Here is a 16,396-nt window from a genome sequence, read left to right as displayed (position 1 = left end):
GTTACATCCCTTATTTAGACGCCCTACTTAACGGATTTGTACGACTGAGGTGTAATTTTACAGTTTATGATCTAGCGTAATGACAAATGGTTACTAAAAATGTTTTATTCAATTTATATCTAGAGTTAACTTTTAAATTCAGTGATTGTGAACAACTTTCTTTAGAACATTTAAATATGAACAACTGATCCTCCAGTTAAATGTTTCGATAATTAGTAAACAAAGGAGAAAACAGTTTATGAAAATGTATTTTAAGCCAGGCTACATTTTTGATAACTATTACTACATTATCTTTAATGGTGTAGATCTAAAAGCAACAAATTTAATTTATTAACTGTAAATTAGTAGTTTTATTCATCTTATAACGATCTCAAAGAAACATAATATTTGAAAAGTTAAGGGTATTGCATTGAATTTGTTTAAGACTCAGAAACAGGTTTTGAATCCTATTAAAATATGCAAAGCTTGCACAGGTCCCATCGTAGCTCTTTATTTAAGATACAAAGTTAGGAATCTCTACTACCTTACGACTTCTTGTGTCAGAGATACAAAAGAGTAGGAATCACTCACTTGCCTTCCCGCATGTTCTTGAGAGACGCTCTTATCGTGCGGAAGTCTGGCCTCAGTTCTGGCTGTTCTGCCCAACATTCCTGTGGAAATCAGAAAGAATACTTCAACGAAGAACAGATAGTTATTCATTCAGCAATCATAATACATAATAATATATATGTACTGGTATATCTACGATATATTTGAGTAAAAATGCAAAAATTTTTAAACTTGTTAAACTTAAAATTGTTAAATAATAACGGATTATATATATACTGGTATATCTACGATATATTTGAGTAAAAATGCAAAAATTGTTAAACTTTTCAACCCTGATTTTTACAGCATTGGGAGTTTAAAGGACTATAACACATACTAAATTGTAATAAAAATCGTTCAAGCTCTTTTTGTAAAACAATTAATTCAGCTCAAATATTTTTAAATGAATGACAACTTATAGGGTTTTTTACAACATCCCTGTTTGATGCCTGTTTTGTAAACTTTGAAAGAACCTTTACTTCAAAAAACAACACACTTTAACGAATAAAGAAGAACATGAGGTAATGTCACCGTTTGGCGGGAGGTGAAGAGGTTGACTCTGAAGCTGCAAGAGTTATTTACGATGGCGTCCGTCATTGGTTGCAACATTCATATTTTGAAAATTATGGTCCAATGAAAAAATGTATGCATATTTCATGCATTTTTTCACGGTTACATAAATTTGTGCATATTTCACGCTTTTCAAGGTCTTCCAAGGTTCCATAGCCGGTGGCAACCCTATATTACCTGTATTATTTTTAACTGTACATTAACCAAGTAAGTAAAAACGTTCATTTTAGGTTCTGAAATACAAGATTATATCTTACAAAACTTGCAAGTTTTGAGATTAGAAATTGATTGTTTTCACCATCACAACTTGCCTGTATGACAGCCAGCACATAGTCCTGTCCAGCCTCACTGTCTCGCAGCTGTTCTAGGTTAGGTCTGAACGGAGCTTCACCCGGGCCCGGCACCTGGCGCACCATCTTGATGATCTCTGTTAACAGTCACAAATATTGTAACGTAAGGTGTGTGTTAAAAAAGTATAAAAACTGCTCAACCAAAAGTTACCGTTGTGAGCAATTGTAGCTTTTGGATGGTTTGAACTAGACCCAGCTGTCCTTGAAAATTGGTTGTGTAAAAAATATATTTGGCAAAAAAGAGGTTTGATACTAAGACTATAAAAAACGGCTTAGGTACCTTATTCAATTTTACCTTTATTCTACACTCATCCTTCACTGTTATTTGGGGTTAAAATACACCCAACAAAATTAGTTTTTAAAATTAAAAAAATTGTTTTTCAAAGCAACTGCAAGGCGCTGCCACTGCAGTTTCAGGCAAATTTGAGTCACACATCCGTTGAATTGAATCTTTAGTTTCTTGACAAGCATTCAACATTAAAAACATTCACATAGCATTCTAACGTAATTTTTCACATTTTGAGAGTCTTAGCAATGCTATTTTACAATGTACTGAAGTAGATTAATTTTACCTGGCACTTAAGATAAAAAAACCTAACATAGATTACCTGAAGGTTCATCGAAGCCACAAGCGCCAAAGGGTCCCCTCCTGCCGATGATTTCATGCATGATGATTGCGAAGGCGTAGACGTCTCCTTTGAGAGTTCCGTCCACTGGGGCATGAGGATCTCTCAAGAGCTCGGGTGCCTTCCATAACAGATCTATAACAAATGACAAAAATGTATAACTATACTTTGTAAAAGCTATTTAGCTGTTTAGTTTTGTTCAAGGAAAGGCTCTAGGCCAGGATTTTGAATTGTAGAGTATAGCAGTTAGCTTATTTTGTAAGAAGTACAGTAGGCCATAGAACATTCAGAAGACAGACAAAACGCACAATTTCATCCCCACACAAGACAACTCTGGCTGCGTTTTTTTTAACCTCTATTTTTAGTTTCCTTTCAGAATTCCTTTTGTTTTGTTTTGACTCTCAGTGTGAATCTTCTTTTAGGATTTTCCAACTTTCGCTGGATTTATGAACTGATCTTGTTATGTTTATGTATTTTCACATGATCCCCCACATCTTTAAATGTTCCACAGCTTATTTAATACCAATCAGGCTGAAAAATCTTCATAATAATATTCTAAATAAAATAAACACTTAAAATACTAAAAGGAACAAAAATCTGTATGAAAAAAATACACACTGCGGTAATACTGGTGCTCTCCGATGCTGTCGTTCTCGGCACACTGTCGCATCTCGTGCAGGCCGAAGTCCGTGACTTGTAGGACCCAGCGGCTGGTCACCACGCAGTTGCTGGATTTGAGGTTACCGTGTGGCATATTGGCAGACGTGTGTAGGTACAGCATACCCTGCGGCAACGACAGTCAGCGTTACTTCGTTTGAAGTTAATTTTTGGTGATGGTAGGGTTGTATCATTTACATCTGTTACTAAGATTTTTTTGTATTCCTCTGGGTTTTAGCCAGGAATTCCTTTTCATATTACTTCAGGCTAGGTAAAGAGAAGGTCATGGAATTATTACATAAATAAAATCCATTTGTGATTGGCCGGATTTGAACCCAGGACCTCAGGGACTAAAGTACCGAGCTCCATTAAAACCCCTTAAAAACATTTGAAAAATGTTTAGATTGTGAAAGGTAAAATTACTAAAATAATTAAACCACATAACATTTTGTATTGAACACTATTATGTATCATTATTTTCTTAAAGTGGTTCCAAAGACTATACAACTTAAAAACACTAAAAAAGGCCATTACTACCTATGTATTTTATACATAACATAACAATCTAATATAGGACTATAAAATTAAAAAGTGACTAAACCTGAAATATTTTAACAAACCGTGAGAATCAATGTCACATTTTTCTGCTATAATCTAAATCTTTCTCAGTAAATAAAAAAAAGATTAGCTAGTTGTTGTACTTTGAAATTGACTTTAAGTTTTGAAATTCTTATAAGAAACAAACCTTAATGAGATCATTGACTAGAGAAGCGATGAACATTTTGTCCAACTTGATATCTTCGTTTTCTACAATATCCTGCAACAAACACAATTTATTGATTAATTTACTACACAAAATGTGTGGATAATTTGGTATTAGACTCACACAAATTACCAACAAAATTTTCAGTTTCAAAACCTGTGTGTGACACGTTTTCTTGGTTAAGGAGATTTTTTTTTTAAACTGCACATCTGTGAATATCCTTGACAGAAGCATAACTAAATACTATGGAATTTGTGTGCACTAAAAATACATGTGATCATTGTAGGCTACTGTGGACATTTTTTTGTCTTAGGACGCTAGGCACGAGCCCGGAATTGTTTTTCACATTACTTCAGGCTAGACCTAGTGGTTAGGGCATTATCACTTGGATAAAATCCATAGGTGATTTGGCGGGATTTGAACCTGGGACCCCAGGAACCGAAGTGCCGCGTTCTCACCACTAGACCAGCTCGCTCCCCTACTGTGGACATTAGAGATGACATCCTTCCATAAAGATGTTAAATTATTATCTATAACAATTGACAACTATAATACTCACATACAGACTACCCTTAGCGCAGTAATCGGTTATGATCAGTATCCTCATAGGCTCCACTGACGCTCCAATGAAAGAGTTAATATTATCGTGCCTAATCTCTCGTAGGCGTCGCATTTCCTTCATCGTTTCACGCGTGATGTCCTTCTTCTTGGAGAACTTGAGCTCTTTTATCCTCACGACGACACCTCGGTATTGTCCAGTGGCTGCGAAAACCTGACCTCCACATCTCGACTCTATTGACGTTGCGCTCACTAAAGACGTCTGAAATGAATTGATCATATAGTGCACATAAGTAGGTGTTTGGAGGAAAGAGCAGATGCCTATGAAACACATGTAAGAAGAAGAAATGGACACACAACCAACTTATCTCAAATTAAATTTCATAGAATTGATAGGCCACAAAAAGTTCACAACACTTTGAATCTTAAATTACGCTCCTGCAAGGGAGCCTCTAGAAGTCTCTAGATGTCAGGGTTTTTGTATGCTATTAACTGTGTGAAACTTATAATAATATTTATTTATCAACACCAGAGGTATTTTTTACATTTTTTGAAAGGGAACGGTCCAAACACTGGTCTTGTTACTGTCTAACATCGACCTGTTGTTAGATAGCTTGACAGCCCAATGGCAAATGACATCTGGGTCTAGCAGCGATCTCGCTTGGAATCAAACCAGGGACTTTCAGATTTGAAAAAGAGCGTTATAAAGACTCGGCTACCCAGGCAATCATATATTTCTTGTTGTCTACACCGGTGCAATTTCACAGGAGGAAGTACTCAAACGAACGCTTTTAGGGCACGTGGATGTGCCAAAAACCTGTCACTCACGTATTGATTCCTGAGAAGCCAACCAATGGGATAGCTACCCAAAACTTTTATTGCGTAAGTATCTATTCCTTCTTCGAATTTTACACAACTCATAAATTCACAATTGGTGTAAAATTGTATAAAAACATCAAAAGGATAGTTAACAATTGAAAGAAGATAACGCTCGCTTACCTTACTGGGTGACGAGACAATATCGTTGTTATAGTAACTAAGTAGATCGGCCAGGTCGATTTTCCAGAGGAGACCTTCGATTTCCTGCTCGATTCTCCACTTGCGGTACATGCTGAGAGTAAAGACGCTCGAACAGAAGAGGAGGATACCCAACGCCATTGCTATGATAACACTGTGAAAACAGACATTGCTGTAAATATTGGTAGACTTATCCACGGTCCACTTGTTTTGAAAATAGGGAAGTAATATTCGACCAAAACTATTCTCTGTGAATACTTGATGAGAAAATTATGGCACTTTATACGATGTTTTCTTGGTGTAATTGAGGCTACTACAGATTTCCAATATAGGACTTACTTTTGCTTGTTAATTCTGCACAGTGAAATACACAACACATATCAATTGTTCTAAGAGTTCAACTTTTGTTCACTTTATTCAAAGATTAAGTACGGACACTTTTATAGGTGAGGGTGAGACGTACTATGTATTAGAGCTGGAGATGGCACAGAGTGTTTTGTTCTATTAATTTATAAGAAACTACAAGCGACTAGTGATTGGTAGAATTTGAACCCAGGGCTTATGAACTGAAGTTCTGGGCTCTAACCATTAAATGAGATTTGCCCCTACATTACTACATATCCATTACTTTAATCATTTGATAACTATGAATTAACATGAACTATGAATTTGATCATTATTATTATTAATATCTTACTAATAATTTATAAATTCCCTGCAAATGCATAGGGGCATCACTGTGTGTTTAAAGCACCTAGAAGAAATGGACAAAAGCCTTAAAAATAGGAAAAGCTAAAAGTACAAGAGACAACACAACATGAGCAAACATAACTACATGTTGCAAAGGCACAGTAACATGAGTAACATGAGCAAAGGCCAATCGTGCATATGGCTCCATGGTTCAAGTGTACACCCGCTACAAGGCAACTCGCACTAGCATCAATTTGTAAACAGAATCACACCAATAGTAGCTCTGCAGCTGACGTGTACGCTTTAGTGTGTCTAGACAATTTTTTAAAATTATTGAATCTCTGGTCTCACGCGAGATAAGGAAGAAACATTACCGATGCAGTTTAAGGCCCTAATGCAATGAGTGAGGGTTAAGTGTGAAAATGGGTTAGGGAGTTTAAAAATGGCTGTGAAAATGTCCATCTAGTAAGGAATTGTTTATGGATTTTTTATGCATTACGAGGAAGAAGGGGATGAAGTGTTAAGTCAAATCATTGCTTGAGAAAAAATATATGTATCTCATTTAACCCCTGAATCCAAGCAGCAATTATTCATGAAATTAGCAATTCAACCTTCCCCCGTCAATGTCAAAGCTAAAGCCCTAACAAGGCCGGCCCGAGTGTTCCTCATAATTCATCTGGCTCCAAAAAAGCTCAACTCGATTGCTTGAATGATATATGAAAGGTGTTAGATTTTACACTTGATGTATGTCAGAGCTACCAACCCACTCTCCTGGGAGTCATCTTTGGCGCACAGTTCGTTGTGGAAACCGCAGCTCGGCTCGTCGTCAGGCTTGCGACCACCGACCCAGTCCGGCTGGAGACTCGGGGAGTTGAGCTTATACTCCTGAAACCCATACAGGCAACACCACGTTGTTACTACCTCACTAACAAAGATAAGTTTAGCTTCAGCGTTTAATATAACTAAATAGAATTATAATAGCCCTTCTGTGTGCAATATCAAAAATTCCAAACTGTCAATTTTCCCAAAATACTAACTAAAAATTAAATAAAAATTTGGAACATGAATGAAAAATTGAAATGTTCAGATAGTAAAGTAGCCCGCAGAGAAGTAAGGTACAGAGGAAACATCCAATGGTACACTTAAGTGGTGTCTAGCACAGTTGATGGTGTCTAGGGTGAAGTCCTACACTACCTCCTCGTCATCATGTACTAAAATCCTCACAGTGAAGGAAGACCCTGTACCATAGGGAAATCCTAGGTCTTCCTTACTTCTCACAAGTATATTTCTGGGCATACCAGATTTGAAAGTGCATGGTCTTCCGTACTCGCATAAGTTTCCTCTGTTCCTTACTTTTCTGTGAGTAGCCTAAGTTTAGTGAAACAAAATTAATAGTGGTCAAATTGGAATGGTTCCCAATTCAAAGCATCTACTTAACACTGTTAGTTTAAATACACAAATTACTTCTAGCAATGAAATAACCAGGGTTAAACAACCATACAATGTTAATGTATACGATTGGTAACGTTTGAGTATGCTGATATCTACTGATGTGTCGAATCTGAATCTCGAATCCACCGAATCCTAAGAATAGGTTCAGATTCGAGATTCTATTAACAAGGTTCGAGAATAAAAAAAGTATTTTTTTTTTTAGAATAGAATTATAAGTCATATACTGTGACATTGACTTACCATAGAGGTTATTGGCATCGTAGTATACAGTACTGTGACATTGACTAACCATAGAGGTTATTGTCATCGTGGTGTTTATAAGACAGTGTTAAATGGTTCCTATTCCATTCTTGCTTTTTTAATCACCATTTGTAATTTATTTTTGGGACTCAAGATTAGTTTTTTCAGGATTCGGATTCGAGATTCAAAATTCCTGGACTCGACCACCACTACTTAAAAGGTTATTACAATTTAAATCATAACAACCAAATAGAAACACATTGTTTTTCCTCCGTTACTAAACCAAAGGATAAAGCACACTATGACAAATTACCCCTAATAACTAAGAAACATTCAGTCAACATAAAAAGACTTAAGCGTTACCAGAGTGAACACACACAACAAAACCAACTTCAGGTTTCAGAATGAAAAGTATACTTGCATTATCTACAGTGGTATTACTTTAAGTAAATTCTTACTGGAAGCGTATCTCCTTGGAAGAACTGGCCGACCGGGATGAAGTTGTAGTCGCAAGTGAAGTTATAAGTGGGCATCTTGATGTAGTGATAAAACTTCTTGAATGCGACCACTGAGAAATTGCCTTCCGAATCACCATTCAAGTCTAGCTTGTTTGTTGCACCTGTTATACCTGATCATAACAACATTTTGATAAGTCAAATCGGTGTAATTGATTGTTTTATTGTACGGTATGACACATAAGTTGAGTTTAAGAATTTGGGTTTGTTTTTGTGGAACCCTTGTCAAGAGAGCACACATAAAATACGGTTTAGGTTTTTAAATGATACCAAGACCGATCGTATTTGATACAAATCTTTTGTGAAAATTTGATATTGATGGAACCTTAATTAATTGTTGGATTACTAACTCTCGTACTTTCTGCTTATGAACATGGACATAAAGTTACTTTTGTAGCAACTTACTCTCGTACGTTCTGTTTTTAATGATGGTCTCGATGATTCTAGTTCCGTTAGTGGCAACTTGTTCGACGACTGTCTCATTTAGTACAGGTTCTTCCTTCAACAGCTTGTCTAAGGCACGAGCATACAACAACACTGCGTCATACAGGTTGGCGGCTGTTACGGAGATGAACTGAAAGTACAATTCAAATATAATAAACCTTACAAGTGCGGTTAGATGATACACAAAATAAGACTTTTCTTTTTGATTGACAGGGGAAAACAACTAGAAGTAGAAATTACATAGTGATGTGTCAAATCCAAATCTAAAATGCACCAAATCTAAAGCGTGTGCTCCCACTATCTCCGCGTTCCGCCACCTCCGAACCCAAATCTGTCCCGCCACCTCCGAATTCTTGAGTGACCCTTATAATCCCGTCACTGCCTGCGTTGTTAGCTGTCATTGCATCCATGGCTGCGAAGCCCCGTGGATGGAAGATTTAATGAAAATTTAACCCGTGGGTTAGGTTAGGTTAAGTTAGGTTAGGTTTGGACAGAAAGTCTTAACGCAGGAAGTAACCGAGGATTATAGGGGTCACTCTGAAATTCGGAGGTAGCGGTACACGGAGGTGGCGGGACGCGGAGATAGCGGGAGGTAACCATCTAAAGTAACTAATCAAATTCATGAATCAATAGCTTGAAAATCTAAGCTCAAACCTGACATTTAGTTAAAAATTCGGGCCTTCATTCAAGGCAGTAATTAATTATAAGTACGGAAAAATTAAGAGAAATTGTTATTTCTGATTCCTCTCAAATTTTTACACTGTACAAAATACCTACATTGTAATTTGTAAATGTGTGAAAATAATTGTGTGCATTGTTAGATTGCAAAAAATATTTTGTTGACTACTGGTCTTTGAGTGATGACCTCATCCTTGACTCAAATATATAATATCATGTATTTTGTTTGAAAAACTGACGTGTCATATGTTTACTGGTGATGTATCACAATTAGGCTATGTAAATTATATGTGACAAATAAACATTTCATTTCATTTCAATAGCTCCACTGAAAAACATTGCAGCAAGTGAATATTTTCAGAAAACGCAAAAAAGTGTTGGTCACAACACTGCCAACACAGCCAGTTTCCCCTGCTTGTAAGTTCTGTCAACCTATTTATTTTTCAAAAATATCCCATACAGTTGCATCATTGTTCTTTAAAAATCTCAATTTAAAAGCAACCCCTAAGATATTCTTACCTTGGACATATCACTAGTGGTGAACACAGGAGGTGTAGGGAAGTTGAACGGAGGTTGAGCGTTGTATTCTCGGACTTTATCTGAAAACTCCTCGTACGTTTCAGCCGGAGGGGACGGAACTACGACCAGCAGCGACTGAGCTCTACGCAGGTAGTTCATTTCTTCGCTACAACTCACCAGTGTCTTCCCGGATTTGGGATTCTCTATCCCTACAAAACAAAATTATCACTCTATTGGTTCAACTTTCGTTAAAAATGGAAAACGATATCCCCGTGATCGCGAATTTCAACAAGAAATATCGTTGATTTCGGTTGGTTTCACAGCTTTTATTCAAAAATTTTAATTTTCCGGTTCTTTACAAAATTCACAGATTTTTTCCCGGTCTTCAAAATTTATATAAGTTCCTGATTTTCCCAGTTACCAGGTAGGCTTGAACCTGTGAAGTCACTTGTCCCCATTGGGCAATTCAGCAGCACAATACACACAACACAGTTACCGGACTAAAGCTAAGGTCTTGGCCAACAAAAGGAAGATATTGTATATGTAGAAGCATTGAGAAGTTTCCAAATTCTAAGAAGTTTGTTAATGGAGTGAGATCAACATTACAAAGGCTTATTTGATCTAGTGTACAGACATTGGTAACACTCACTCCAGAAGTATTTGGAGGCTTCTTTGATTGAGTAAGTCGTGAGATCCACAAATATCACCATGTACTCTCCGTTGTCAAAAAGTTGCAGCGCATCCATGTTCTCCATCATGTCCACAAGAGTCTTGGACTGGCCAAAGAACACGTAAACTGAAAAACATAAATGTTGATTAAATCTTATGTCATAGATTATTTAGATCACTATTACATATAATGCCTTCTTTTTCAAAACTTCGCTGCATGTAATTATTATTTGATTTTAATTCTCATACCTAGGTTATTTAAGTTGGGATTCTAAAAAAAACAAAATTAAATTAGTTGTAGATCCATTTATTATCCATACGAAGGACATCTAGGGTCTAGGTTCAAAATATAAAACTTGCTTCAAAGTGGCTTAGCAGGGAAGGCCTAGCTCTAGGAAAACCCGATATCGCAGGAGGTCAGTGACATATTTTTGTCAATGATCTGTGGACCCAATCCCAAGGTTGCCCCAAAAGCAGAAACTTATTCGTAACATAACAGGGGAGGGAAGCTCTCCACAGCAAATGCCAGCTGTTCATTTCATAGTGTTAGGCCAGGCCTACACCACCCTCCAAAATATTAAGTAGGATTGAACAGACGATTTCCCTTGTGTTAAGTTGGGCATTCGATAGTTGAGTAGCTGAGTGGATAAACTGATCATGTAACAGTCAAAAGGTTGCTAGTTCGATCCTGAGAAGTCAAAAACTTTTGATCAAAATCATTTGGCTTTTATTAAATGGCATGGGCCACAGAGAATTAAAAGGAACAGAGGATACACTGTGGTATCTAGTGTGTCTAGCACTAGTCGCTGGTGTCTAGGGCAAAGTCCAACACCAACCCCCGTGTCCTCATGTACTACAACGATCACAATGGAGGAAGACCCTGTGCAATAAGAATTGCCACACAGTTCTCGCTGTTCTGGCTCTTCCTTTCTCGTTACAGGAATATTTCTGGTACAAAATAACAGAGCTTAAAGTACACGTTTCCCATAAGTGTGTCCTCTGTGCCTTACTTCTCTCTTGGGCTTAGAAAAGAGAAACAGCTGGTCTTAGTCGGTAAAAAGCTACACAAGACTTCTCATATTCTACACTCGACCTTCACTCATTTTACTCAAATATTATATTAGTGAAGAATGAAAATACGTCCAGCTGCGTTACTGCCCCATCTCAATTGGTAAAAAGAAAAAAAACAAATCAACCACTACTATCTATTTCAGCAACAATCAACATGGATTTAAAATACTTTGCAGATTTACCACAACACTCAAAATTGTTCTTAGCAGTTGTTATACTCACTTCTAGTGAGGTTTCTGGTTTCTATGAGCATGTTGTACCAGAATCCACTGGTACAGCAGGGCAGGAGATCTCTACAACACTTGGCACTGCTCTGGATGGGACGCACACAAGTCACTGTCATGTTGGCCTAAAACAGACAACATGATCAACACATACTCATGATTGCTAATTGATACAACAAATTACAGACAATCAATTGCTACTAAACACATAGCAAGTATTTGGTCCTATCATACCAGTATTTGGAACTAGTGTTGACCCATATTTTCCCATGACAAGTTGAAGTTAAGTTTGGACTTATATACCACAACTCTATTATATTTTGGATACATGATCATATTCCAGATTCTTTCTTCTTCTTCTTCTTCCATGATCATATTTCAGAACTGTAGTGAAACTTCTCTTAATCTCTTATGAGGGTTCCACCCGCCAACTGGTTACCACGCAAACACGGTTCTACAAAAAAAGAGCCTTATGGCATTATTAAGGTGTTTATTGAGTTGAAATAAACTGTAAAGATCCAAACTATGCCCTGGATGAACTGAAACTGAAACTGAGTGCGGCCGTACGGCCCCTGTACGTATGGGGGCCGAGCACCGTATCCGATGGAGATCGCTCGGCAATACCTTTTGTATACCTTTTTTTTTGCTCTAGCGTCGGTCGAAAGCGGACCTATACCACGTTAGCGTGTAGTGTGTGACTTGAATTTTGTTGTGGTGTATGTTGGTAGTAAATTTCCCCGTAAAATCCCCGTCTGGCAAACTTAAAAATCAACTTTTTGTCCCGTGTTTTTCCCTCCATTTGGCAATACAATTCCAATGGGACTGGCTACGTTCCAAGCAGTGCTGCTATCTGTGGGTGTTTAGCGAGCTACGTCGACTCTCGTCATGAAGCAGGACATCCCTGCACGTTATTTGCTATTTGTCAGACCAAACTTGGAAAGCCAATCACACGCCGAAATCGGATTCGTTCGACGCTACTGGATGCGCTGCACTGGGGATTCGCCTGCCAATTGATGTGCCGCAGCGAATGTGTTAACCCATTGCTAAATAAAGGTAACTTAGTCGCAAAATATTAGCATTTGTACATTAGGTACCTGGTTGGCTTCTTTGTGCAATGACTCCGCCACTATCTCCCAATCATCTTCCCATATGATACAAAACTTCTTCCAATCGTAGTACTTCAACAATGCTATCACTGATTTGGTCACCTGAAAAAGATATATTGTTTGATTTATTAATGTAACAGTCTGATCCTATGTCTACAAAGTCCCTTGAATCATTAATCATTTGAGAGCACCATTGATTTATGGTTTCATCTAAGTACAAAAAACTAAATGGTCACAGCATCATTAAATAATCTCCCACATTTAATTTATTTAATAGTTTAACACTTAAGAGAAATTCAATTATATAAAAATGTAGTTGTTTCTCTTGTTTACAATCTGACGGTGGTTAAACATTCAACTGAAAGATCAGCTGTTAACATTTAAATTGAAATTTAAACCGTTATAAAGAAAGTTGGTCAGCATCACTGAATCTTTTAAAGCAAAAACTGATATTAAAAATTGGTTAAATAGGACAGCTGAAAAGAGGATGTATCAGGGAAAACCTTAATAATTGTTTGTATTTATAGATAGATATATAAACAGATGGATAAGGTGTTCACTCAAAGGTAAATATCTGAGAAATTAAATATAGACACAGGTTTTTTTTTAAACTTATTTATATTAATTGTCCTTTAAAATTTTTTAATGGTGAAAAAATTTATTTTTTTGTGTCTGTCACATGTTTTAGTCAAATTAGTTGTTAGCGTTTTTGTTTTTTATTGTTAAAAATCACTTTGAAGTATTTTTTAATCTAACTAAATTTGCTTCTAAATATTAAACAAATATAATATTGGTACAATACTTTCAATCCTCATATAAAATTTGGTTTGACTCTTTATAACAAATAAATAAAGTACACTTATAAGATTTTTAACTAAGTAAACCAATATTTAATTATCGTTATCACAATCTTAAAATTGCTAGCCTTGATTTTCAAGGACATTCTCAATCATGACAATTCTTTAACTTCAACATAAATAAACCGTAAATGAACCCCATTTTTGTATTTACTAAGGTGCAAAACACAATATTCATATTCAAATGTTTTCTGCAGTTGAAATGAACATGACAAACAATTCAAGTGGTAGTTATAGATGCAAATATATAATTTGCATGTCTGTTATATGGAGAATAACAAGTGGTTAAATCTTGTACCATGGGTCAACAATCTGTGTGTATTAGTTAACGTCCTATGTTTCATGATGCTCAATTGCTTGAAATACAAAATGTTAACAGTACAAACAAAAAGGTAATGAAGAGGTTATGCAGAAAGTATACTGAAAATAATTTTAAAATGTTCCTTAGGGACTTAAGTAATGAACACTGGTATGATGTTTATCAATCTTCGGTGGATGCAAAATTTAATGTCTTTATGTCTACTTTCAGTCACATTTTTAACACTAATTTCCCCAAAATGATGTGTGTAGAAAAAGTATCAAATATATGTAAATGGAATTCAAATGAAATAATAAGGAAAAAAAGTGAAATCCATGAACTAGTAACATATACTAGAGCAAAAAGGAATTCACTGTTATATAAAACAATAAAAGTAAAGAAAAAAGAGTTAAAGGAATCCATAAACAGTGCTAAACAAAAATTTTACCAAAATAAATTTAGAAAATCTAGGAACATAACAAAGACTACATGGAATATAATAAAAAATGAGATTTCACTAAAATCAAAACAAACTGTCCCCTCCAAAATAATCTTAGTTCAAAATGATAACCAAATATCAGATCCTGTTGCTGTGAGTAATATTTTCAACAATTTCTTTACAACTGCTGTTGAAAAGCTTATTTTGCCAAACATTGATTCAACATCAAATCACAACATTTTCACCCAAAAAAAAGTGACTGCCATGACAAACGTTTTTAAATTTGAAACAATAACAGAAGACCATCTTAAAAAAGTCGTGCTGTCATTTGAAAATAAAATTTCTTCTGGGCATGATGAAATACCAATTACTCTAATTAAAAAATCACTACTTTTCATATCAAAACCATTAACACATTTAATAAACTCCTCTCTCATTTCAGGCATATTTCCATCCAAATTAAAGTTGGCTAAAGTTATTCCCATATTTAAAAAAGGTAATCCTAAAGATCCATCATGCTATCGTCCCATTTCAATTTTACCTGCCTTTTCCAAAATTTATGAGCGTATAGTTTATATTCAGCTGTCTAGATATCTTGAAATCAATCAGTTACTGGACAAAGAGCAACATGGCTTTCGAAAAGGAAAATCCACAGTAACAGCTGGTATAGAATTTATAGAGTCTATAATAAATGCAATTGATAAAGGGAAAAAGGTGGTAGGAATATTCTTAGACCTCAGTAAAGCCTTTGACAGTGTGTCGCACAATAAATTAATTAACGTTTTAAATGAACTTGGAGTCCGTGGTAAAGAACTTAAATGGTTTGAATCCTACATTAAAAATAGACACCAGTTTGTTGAAGTGGATGACATCATAGAACATTATAAAATAAACTACATTGAAAAAATTCAATCACAGCATCAGACACTACGATATGGAGTCCCCCAGGGATCGATCCTGGGCCCTCTACTATTTCTTTGTTATATTAGAGGTTTGCCTGGGACTATTCCTGGGAGTGACGGATCCATGTGTCTGTATGCTGATGATTCTAATATCCTGCTAAATGGAAATTCTAATTCTGAAATTGAAACATCTTCTTCAAAAAATCTTCAAGTAACTCATGAATTTTTAAAAGAAAAAAATCTTCTTATAAATGCAAATAAATCAAACTTCATATATTTTTCAACCAAACAATCAACAACAAAATTTGAAGCAAAAATTTGTATAAACAATGACAAGATAGACCAAGTTGAACAGACTAAATTTCTTGGTTTAATTATCGACAAAAATCTTACATGGGACAATCACGTTAAACATGTTGTTAAAAAATTGACTTCTGGTGTATGTGCTTTAAGACAGATGTCTCAGATCTGCAGCATAGACACTTTGAGGATAATATACTTTTCATTACTGCATAGTCACATAGCTTATGGAATATCTATTTATGGAGCAACATCAAAGACCAATTTGGATTCTATCCTTATCAAACAAAAGAGAGCTATTCGTCTAATGATGAAACTGCAAAGAAAACAATCAGCTAAGAGATATTTTAAGGAATTACAAATCCTAACGGTGTATAGTCTGTATATATATGAAGCATCTGTCTATGCAAAACAAATTCAATTGTCATCCACTTCAAGCAATACTGGTGACTATAACACTAGGTTTAAAATTAACCTACCCCGACATAAATTGGAATTTTTCAAAAAGAAAACTTATTATTCAGGTTTGATTTTTTTGCAACACCTGCCGGCTTATATAAAGACGGAAGACAATTTGAATAAATTTAAAAGAACACTAAAAGACTTTTTAATTAAATTTTCATTTTATTCCATAGAAGAATTTTTAAACAATAAAAATTAGTAGCTTACATAATTTGAACTCCATAGCAAAATTAGGGGAACAATTTAAATTTTCACAATGATTAGTAATGCTTTTTCTTTTCTGTGTATATTTTTACTTAAGCCCGGAAAATGGGTATATGTTTTTTATTTTAATAACTGCTAATGTTATTGTGATTGCAATAGTGTTATATTTTTAATATATTCAATTAGAAATTCTTCAC

The 16,396-nt window shown here is 35.5% G+C and overlaps 1 protein-coding gene across 8 annotated transcripts in view; it reads right to left on the bottom strand.

The window, feature by feature from the left end:
- Positions 1-16,396, bottom strand: part of LOC128994051 (receptor-type guanylate cyclase Gyc76C-like) — a 149,619-nt gene that overhangs the window by 19,787 nt on the left and 113,436 nt on the right. For all 8 annotated transcript variants that reach the window (XM_054418318.1, XM_054418268.1, XM_054418309.1 and 5 more), the window contains exons 7-20: positions 12,726-12,839; positions 11,630-11,756; positions 10,317-10,463; positions 9,668-9,876; positions 8,432-8,600; positions 7,970-8,139; positions 6,583-6,704; positions 5,112-5,283; positions 4,114-4,374; positions 3,537-3,608; positions 2,753-2,918; positions 2,117-2,269; positions 1,470-1,585; positions 571-650 (exon numbers count right to left, since the gene is read on the bottom strand). In XM_054418318.1, coding sequence (XP_054274293.1) covers positions 571-650; positions 1,470-1,585; positions 2,117-2,269; positions 2,753-2,918; positions 3,537-3,608; positions 4,114-4,374; positions 5,112-5,283; positions 6,583-6,704; positions 7,970-8,139; positions 8,432-8,600; positions 9,668-9,876; positions 10,317-10,463; positions 11,630-11,756; positions 12,726-12,839 — 2,078 coding nt within the window. The remainder of the gene's footprint in view (positions 1-570; positions 651-1,469; positions 1,586-2,116; positions 2,270-2,752; positions 2,919-3,536; positions 3,609-4,113; positions 4,375-5,111; positions 5,284-6,582; positions 6,705-7,969; positions 8,140-8,431; positions 8,601-9,667; positions 9,877-10,316; positions 10,464-11,629; positions 11,757-12,725; positions 12,840-16,396) is intronic.

The sequence above is a fragment of the Macrosteles quadrilineatus genome, unplaced genomic scaffold (genome assembly GCF_028750875.1).
Source record: "Macrosteles quadrilineatus isolate MER2022 unplaced genomic scaffold, UCM_ALF_1.0 Scaffold_1__1_contigs__length_201487025, whole genome shotgun sequence".
Lineage (NCBI taxonomy): Eukaryota > Metazoa > Arthropoda > Insecta > Hemiptera > Cicadellidae > Macrosteles > Macrosteles quadrilineatus.
This window is presented reverse-complemented; position numbering and strand designations above follow the sequence as displayed.